This window comes from Tenrec ecaudatus, chromosome 10, assembly GCF_050624435.1.
Source record: "Tenrec ecaudatus isolate mTenEca1 chromosome 10, mTenEca1.hap1, whole genome shotgun sequence".
Taxonomy (NCBI): Eukaryota; Metazoa; Chordata; class Mammalia; order Afrosoricida; family Tenrecidae; genus Tenrec; species Tenrec ecaudatus.
The window spans coordinates 107,743,894-107,752,301 of record NC_134539.1 but is presented as its reverse complement, the minus strand read 5'-3'; the positions used below and the strand labels follow the sequence as shown (position 1 = coordinate 107,752,301).

The 8,408-nt window shown below is 57.4% G+C and overlaps 1 protein-coding gene and 1 pseudogene across 1 annotated transcript in view; both read right to left on the bottom strand.

Moving 5' to 3' along the window:
- Positions 1-2,662: 2,662 nt before the first annotated feature.
- On the bottom strand, positions 2,663-3,177 carry LOC142458153 (prothymosin alpha pseudogene; annotated as a pseudogene).
- A 4,276-nt stretch (positions 3,178-7,453) lies between these two features.
- Positions 7,454-8,408, bottom strand: part of ATP2A3 (ATPase sarcoplasmic/endoplasmic reticulum Ca2+ transporting 3) — a 33,411-nt gene continuing 32,456 nt past the window's right edge. Inside the window, exon 22 of the mRNA XM_075559594.1 lies at positions 7,454-7,463. Coding sequence (XP_075415709.1) covers positions 7,454-7,463 — 10 coding nt within the window. The remainder of the gene's footprint in view (positions 7,464-8,408) is intronic.

Genomic DNA, 8,408 nt, shown 5'->3' with positions numbered 1-8,408 from the left:
CTAAAATGCTTCTCTCTGTTTGCAGGGAGAGACAGTGTGGGTCCGAAGCATTGTGGGGGCTGGGGATGACTGATCACTGACCGGGGACACACTGGAATTGGCAGGGTGTTCTTATTTAATGTCCCTATGAGGTAGGAGGGACCAACGTCCCCATTGTACAGACCAGGAAACTGAGGCAGGGAGGTTAAGTACCTTGCCCAAAGAATCGCTCCCATGTGCTCTGGGGCTGGGAAAGAGGCTCCCCAAAGTCTGAGGGCTTGGCCCGGAGCCCGGCCGCACGTCGCCAGCACTGAGCACTGCCAGGCCTGCCTTATAAGCCCAAAGGCCGAGTGGCCGGCGTGGGTACTGGGCCGGGCCTTGTAGGGAGACATGCTTAGCTGCCAAGCACTCGGCCCCAAGACAGTCTCCTCTTGTCTGGCTAAATTTAGCGGCTCTACGGAGCTTGGAGGAGCCTGGTGGCTCAATGAGTGAAGCGTTCCGCTGCTAACTGAACGTCCAGCATTTCAAACCCACCAGCCACTGTGCGAGAGGAGGATGAGGCTGTCTGCCACAAGGCTGTCCAAAACCAAACGCACTGCCGGGGTTTCCGAGACTGTAGCTCTTTAGAGGAACAGAGCCCATCTTTCTCCCAAGGAGCAGCGGGTGGCTTCCACCTGCCGCGCATGCGGATCACAGGCCAACATTGTAACTGCTAGATCTCTCTGGAGCTAGATCTATACCTCGGTCCTTGGCTCCGCACCAGAAAGAATTCACGCAGAAGCCTGGTTCGTGATCCAAGTGAGTTTCATGAGAGTTAGAAGTTTCAGGTTTACACGGCACCCATAGGACTCCTCCCTACCATGCAGCCTGGCGGAAGGTGCTCAGCGTCAGGCAGACAAAGTGTTTCTCCACGCTGGGCTCCTGCCTTTTCAAGGATTCCCTGGGGAGGCGTGGTGGATGACTCCTGATCGACCCCATTGGCTGAATTGAATTCACCTGGCCTAGGTAGGCCAAGCCAGGTTCAGCACCCACCCAGGCCTCCCGGCAGGAAACCTGAGCCTCTGAGCATGTGCAGTGCGCCACTCCTTTGTTGCCGTGGCTTGGCTCTCTGGGCATGCGTTAATGGACATTTTCTAGCCCTACGCTAGTCTGCCTAACATAACCACTACGCCAGCAGCCCTGAAAACCTTATACAGGACACTGTAACCAACCGTCCATGAGAGTAGACCGCCTCATCTTCCTCCTGCGGAGCAGAGGCTGCGCCTGCCTTTAAACTGCTGACCTTTCGGATCAAAGCCTATGGGACCACTCTAGTCTGTCCTACATGGTGTCTGTGGGGCTGAGTGGGTTTGTTTTGCTTTGGTGATCAGTGCCCATCTAGGAAGGACTGTCCAGGCCTGGAGGTCAGCCCGGTCCTTGGTGGCGGGAGTAGGGGTGGGGGAGGTGTCTATGTGGCAATGGGCATCTTTGGTCACTCAGGAGCTCCAGCAGTCATGGGTTTTTCCGCTGGACGCCCTGCTGGGAGGGGGCTCTGCCAGGAGGCCTGGGCCCCGACTGCTCTCTGAGGTTGGCACTTCACTGCCTCTTCTCTGCATCCCCTGCCCGTGACCCTGCTGGAGCCCCCTCCCTGCAGCCAAGCAATCCGGCCTGCCTTCCGGGCTCCCCCTCCAGCCTGTGTCTCCCAGGCCCCAGCCTTTTTCCTGTCCCTGAAAGATGGGGTTCTGGCCTCCAACTTCACACTCCCCCACCCACATTCTTGATGATGCTGAGACCCCCCACCCACATCTGCACTTACAGTGCAGCCACCCACCTTCTCGGGACTCCTGCCTGACTCCACCCCCCCTCAAACGTCTAACACGTTTTTTAAAAAGGACTTATCCCCCCAACAAAATGATCTTGAAAAAAAACCCTAAATGATCAGACAGGATCAAACTGGCCACCGCAGCGGGGAAAGATGGAGACCTAAGGGGGCAGGGAGCTTATGCTACCAAGGGAGCAACAACTCCGAAACTAAGCCCAGCGTAATCGGTGTCTGTAAGTGGCACATGCAGAAACGGTTGGTTGGTGTGTGCTTTACTGTCTATGTGTATTCTTGAAAACTTACGAAATAAATCCAATGAAAAGAAACCAAAAAAGATTTTTTTTTTTTTAGAACTCAGCAAAATAAAATTCCGGTTTATTGTTGGACAACATTGCTTCACACATACGTCAAACAGGCCAAAAAAAAAATAAAATAAACAGCAACTTCATAGACAAAAAAAGAAAGAAAAAAAAGAAGAAACCTTTTATCTTTGGCCTTTTTAACCATCTCATACAAACCAACTACTTATAGTACAGCTAAGTACATACACAAAAACAGTTACTGGAATGCTCGGAATAAGATTGTATTTTTTTGTTGTTGTTTTTGCTTTTTTTATAAGGTTTTTTTTCTCCTTTGAGATAATGAACATGGTCACACCACAAGTAGAGTCAGACTTAGGACAGAGAACGCTCCAAAGGCTGGCTTGGTCATCCGAGATTATTAAAAATGTCTGACCCCTAACAATATGTACAAAAATATAAAATGTAAATAAAAAATACAAACAAATTTTCCTTTTAAAGTACTTTTAAGAAAAAAAGCAGGGCCCGGGAAGTTCTGGTTATTTTTGCCTCCCCTGTTGCAAATTCACGGTGTCGTTTTGGTGGGGTGGTGGTGAGCGCGTGTTTCCAGTGGTGCAGCCCGAGGTGGGTGGGGCGGGACTCTTACTCGAAGGTGACCACGTTTAGATTCTGAGACAGGAAGTGGAGGGTGAATAGGTCACGGTGGCCTTTGTGTTTTTGTTTTGTTGTTGTAAGTTGAACTTTTCCTTTTGCTGTCTAGTCGTCCTCGTCAGTCTTCTGCTTCTTGGTGTCCACATCGTCATCCTCATCATCTTCAGCTGCCCGTTTGCCTGTAGCTGCCTCAGCCTCCTCATCCTCATCCTCTTCTTCACCATCACCTTCCTCCTCTTCATCCTCCTCTTCCCCACCTTCTTCCTCTTCTTCATCTACCTCGTTGTCAGCCTCCTGTTCCCCATTTTCCTCATTAGCGTTGCCGTTAGCGGGGGCCTCTCTACCATTCTCCGCCTCCTCCACAACCTCCTCCTTCTCCTTTCAGTCCTTGGTGGTGATCTCGGAGCTGGTGTCCACGGCCGCGTCTGACATGGTGGGGCACGCTGGTGATCCGGAGCGGCGGATGACAAAGAGCGCGAGTTCGGGGACTCTGGCGAGGGAGCTGCCCGAGTCCGCGACGGCGGCGGCGGCGGCGGAGGAGGCGCGCGGCGGAGGTGGCTGCGGCGAGCCGAACCGGGAACAATGCAAAGATGGCTTTTCAGAGCAGCCAGTGGGGGGGCCAAAAAAGATTTTTTAAAAAGGACTTTTTTACGCGCACCCTGATGAATCTGACGCACGCAGACATTCATGTACCCACCACCACGAGGGATCCTGAGAGTGCCCTGCCTGCCACGAGGGAGCCTTTCAACACCATCCCTCAAGTCCCCGTGTAGACAGTCCATCTACCAGTACCCACGGCTGGCAACCACGGATGTGTCTAGTCACGACAGATCCCATTAGCCTTTTCTAGAACTTCCTATGGCGTCTCCTGGTTAGTGTCGGCGTGACCGGGCTTGACTGCCGAGTCCACCTGCAGGCACCTGAGGAAAGGCCTGAGGCTCTGTGTCCCAAACACCCAGAGGACTGAGAACCCATGAAGCACAGTTCGACCCGTGGGCAGCGGGTCAAAGGCCCCGTCATTGTGTCCCCCCACCCCCACCCGGCACTGTGCGTCTTCTCCTGGCTGGCTTCTTCCACTAGTCCGGTGACTTTAGGCTTCATCCCGGACGGTCCCATTGTCTGCGTGTCCCAAAGGTTGTTTGGCCGTCCATCTCTCGATGGACATTTGGACTATGTCCAAGCTCTGGGGCTTTGGGTGCACATAGGCGTTCTGTTTCTATGTAACCATAACCTCCGTGTGGCCCATGAGCCCTGGTCTCTAGAGTGAGGTGGGGCTGTGGCCTTTGGCAGCTCCACCCAGAGCCTGTGGAGACTGTGCCTGGGCTTGCCTCGGAATTCCCTCCTGAGCGAGTGGCTGGTGAGGTGAAGAAACCTCTGTTTACCTTGGCCGCTCTGTCTTGGCCTACTGAGCTTCATGCTGTGGGCTGGACAGAGCTGGACCTGGGCAGGCCAGGGCGGGGATGGAGGCCAAGCAGGCCTGGCCACCAAGCCCCAGAAGCTGCTGGGCAGGTTGGTGCCAGTCTCCCCTCCGGCACCAGTCCCGGGAGCCCAATCGTAGCCCCACACCCAGCCCACTTGCCCTCGAGTGGTGCTAGCTAGATGGCCTCTCAGAGGGCCTGTGCTCTCCAGGCTGTAGGCTGCCCATTGCTCCGTTGGCCTCCCTCTTATCCTCATCCATGAAGCCCTGGCTGGCCCACCTATGGGTCTACAGAAGACCCTGGAGCTGAAGAGCAGGTGGAGCTTCATGGTGCAAGAAGTCTTAGTGGGGGACTACGTGGGAAGACCCTCTACCGGCCCCTGAGCCCTGAGTTATGCTCCAGCTTCTGTCCCCTCCTCCACACGGGGAGCTCCTAAGGGTGGGGCCATCTCCTCGGGTAGTGGCCCGCTTCATGGACCTGTACGGCAGCCACACCAAACCCCATGCTTGGTGTCATGTATGGCTGTACCCATTATGGGGGTCCTTTTTGAACAAGGGCCCCCATGCTTCCATGTAGCGCTGGGCTCTGCCAATGGTAGGCAGGAGGACCAGTCTCTTGGTCTCTCCTCCCAAGGAGGGACATGAGGGAGATGGGGGTTGAGTGAGCCCTCTCTTCCAAGAGGCCCCTCTCTCACAGGAAGACAGGGCCACCTGGGCCCTGGGTTCATCTAAAGCAGGTGACACTGAGGGCCACGTGGGAGGTGGGAGGCTGTGCCTGGGACTGGATGCCAGGAGGGACATAAAGATGGGAATGTCCCTGAACAGCATCTCTGTACCTACAACGGTCTGGCTGGGAGTCAGGCCATGGCCAACCATGAAGCCCTCCAGCCTCGGTTTCCATGGAGGCCACCTGGTTTTGGGTCTCCTAAAAGGCTCTGGAGAGCTGTACCCTCCTTTTCCCCATTGCCCCCAGAATGCAGGCTGAGACGCTCCGGCCAACTGGCCTTACCTGCCCCTACCCCACCAGGCCTGCAGACTCCTGCCTCTGCCACCCAGGTGTGAGCCGGAAACACTGCACCCCCTTTCAAAGGAGAAAGAACTGCTGGGGTGATTTAAGGGTGTCGAGGCTTTGTTCTAGGGGTCCTGGTTATACATTGGGTTGCTAAGCACAAGATCAGGAGTTCAAATCCACCACCCAATTTCTACTCGCAGAGTCACTCTCAGAAACCCGCGGGGCAGATCCACCCTGCCCTACAGGGGTGCTGTGAGTCGGCTTACACTCGCTGGCAGGGAGCCCAGTTGAGCCTGCCTTTGTTCACCCTTCCTGGGGGTGGGTGGGAGGCAGGCCCGACAGCCAGCCACCAAGGGCAGGGCAGTGGGCTCGAACTCCAGAAAAAGACACAGGCAGCCCCCACTGGTACACAATCTTTATTTCTCGGCCAAATGCAGATGAGGCAGGGCCCCTCCATCCCAGTCCCCAGATGGCACCATCTGCTCCCCCAGTGGTTAAGAAGAGAGAATCTCCTTGGGCCCCAGTCTCGGCCCTCCCCCTGGCTTCCCAACAGCACCCGACAGGAGGGAGGGGGTGCCCAGGGCCCATTTCTCTGCAGGTTGGGGGGGGGCACCAGGGCAGGGAGGGGTCGCTGATACTGAATGGAATGCACTAACCACCTTTCCCCCTTCGGGCGGGGTTGCGGCTGGGGCTCTCTGCCTTGCTTGATTTTGCCAAAGTGAAACACAGTTGCGTCCTTCAAACCCTATTTTTTTATCCTGACACTCCAGAGAAGGTGGGGGGCGGGTGGAGGAAGTGCCTTGGGCAATTAACAACCTTCTGTGTCATTCTTCTGGGAAGGAGTGCAGAGGAGGGGAGGGGTGCAAAGGGTGAAGCTGAGCCCCCAAGGGAAGATTCTGTCAGGACCCCCTGGCTGGTTGCCCCTATCCCACCCTAGAGGGGCACTGATGGGGGCCATGGTGGGAGCGAGTGAGACTGGGAACCACGCAGCCACACTGGCGGGGTGGGGGTTGGGGACAGGGCCCCCAGAATATCTGGGACCTCAGGAGTCAGGGACACAAGTGGCCAATAGGACATCTGCTTGGCAGACCTGGCAATCCTGAGCCTTGGTGGGTTCTTATTTGCTTAGGATAGGGACGCCTGCACCCAGGAAGTTAGCAACGCTGAGGCAGGCAGGCTGGGCCATTACCAGCCACCCCCCAGCCCCCACCCGCTGGGAAGGAGGGCCCTTGCACCCAGCCCCTGGTCCTCCCTCCGCAGCATTCTTCTCTGACCCCGAGACCCGCACTTATAAACAGAGAGAGGCGCAAGCCCTTGCGAGCAGACTTCCTGGAGGCAGAGGAAAGTGGAAGGGCTTCCCAGGCCTCCCCATGCACAGCTGGGCCCAGATGTTCCCCTGTGGCCCCCCATTTCCAGAAGGCAATAAGGGAGGGAGAGGTCAGAGCCCGCGGCTGGCGTCACCAAGTTAACGGCAGCCTCCGGGTGGGCGGGGCAGGCTCCGGAAGCCCTGGGGACTTGGGGTGGGAGGCTAGGCTCTACAGCAGGCTTCTTTCCGGGCAGCCCCATGGGGAGCTCAGCAGAGTCCGGCAGACAACAGAGGAGGCTCCCGGCCAGAGGAAAGTGGGTCGCAGGTGAGACCCACTGGGGAGCTAGCAGGCGAGCGTGGTGGGCATGGGTGGGGCGTGGGGCGAGTGCTGGGCACCGTCAGTCTGAGGTCAGCGTTGTCCTTGTCGTAGTCCTCCTCGGGGACTCCCCTCCACTTCTGGCCCTCAGGGCTTCCCCTTTTCTGCTTGAAGAAAACGTGTGGTGGGGAGGCAGATGTGTGAGTGCAAACATCCGACCAGCCAGTCACCTCTCCTCTGGGGGGCGCTCCCCCAGAGCTCCATCTACCCTAGCCCTGTGCCCCTGGCTCCAGGATCCAGTCTCCCTGGCACCTCGCTCACCCACAGGCTCCCTCAGGGACCAGTTGCCTCCTTCTGCCTCACTTGTTCTCAGCCCGTGGTCCCACAATCCCAGAACTGCTCCCCACCCCACACCCCCGAGGCCTGCTGACACCACCTTCTTAGCTTCTGCGGGCATCTCCTCCTGCGCTGCCCACCAGGTCTCAAGGCCTCCATCCTCAGCCCCCCTGAAGGGTTCCCCACTGCCTACAAGAAAGGGCATGATGCCCTCCCGCAAAGCAGCCCCTCTTGCTCTTACATTGCCCCTCCCCCCCAATACACACACACACACACACACACAGACATCCCTTGCCCACCCCCCAGCCTGGCCAAGGCCCCTCTCCTGACAGCCGCTCAGCCACACCTGGGCAGAGCCAAGAGGTGGGGCAAGGGGACGCCCCCACCCCAGTGGAGCTAATCCACAATCTTCCCTGAGACAAGATGCATCCTAAAATCACTGGGAGCCACAAGTGTCAGGCCTAGCTCAGCAGAACTTCCCTAAACGGCCACCCAGCTGGCTCAGGGACGTAACAGGGTCCCTTCTCCCACCCCCTCCCTGTCTGGCTCGGGAGCAGGCCCCAGGATTGTGGCTGCATGGGGCAGTGCACACGTCTTGTGCCCATCTTCTGTCTCTCAGAGGCGGTCGCAGGCCATAGGTACGTCTGTCCTAGGGCCCACACCCACCTGGGTACTACTCTCCGGCTATACCTCCAGAGAGCTGGCCATCAGCTGAGGTCGATAGTGGGGGTGGGTGCACAGCCTGGGACCAGCCCATCCTGGGCTCCACCTTAGTCTCTGCCTTGAGCTTCCACCACCCAGAGGATAACATCTGGGGTCCTACCTTGGCCCTGTGAGGGCCTCCCTACCCTGCACTCCTGCCTCCAAGTCCCACCTGAGACAACAGGCCCTGTTAGCCCAGCCCCTTCTCCCACCAGAGGTAGCAGCCCACCCTCCCCAGCCCTCTAAGCTACTCTGTCTTGCTCTGCTGGGCTGCTGCTGGACACAATGGCAGGCGTCCGGGAGAGAAGGCAGACGAAGCCAGCCACGGAGCTGCCTGTGTCCAGGCCTGGCTGGTCATCAGTTAGAAGGAACAAAGGTAGTCAGAGGCTGTGCCAGCCGACCATGCCTGGGCTCAGGCCACAGCAGGGGCAGGCCTCAGCCCCACCAAGGCATCTCAGACCCATTTTCTCTCCCCCCACCCCGTAAGTGTGACAGTCTTGGACACTCACAGGGACAGTTCTACCCTGTCCTATAGAGTCACCGGGAGTCGGCATCAATTCAATGGTGGCGAGTTTGGCTTTTGCCTGTC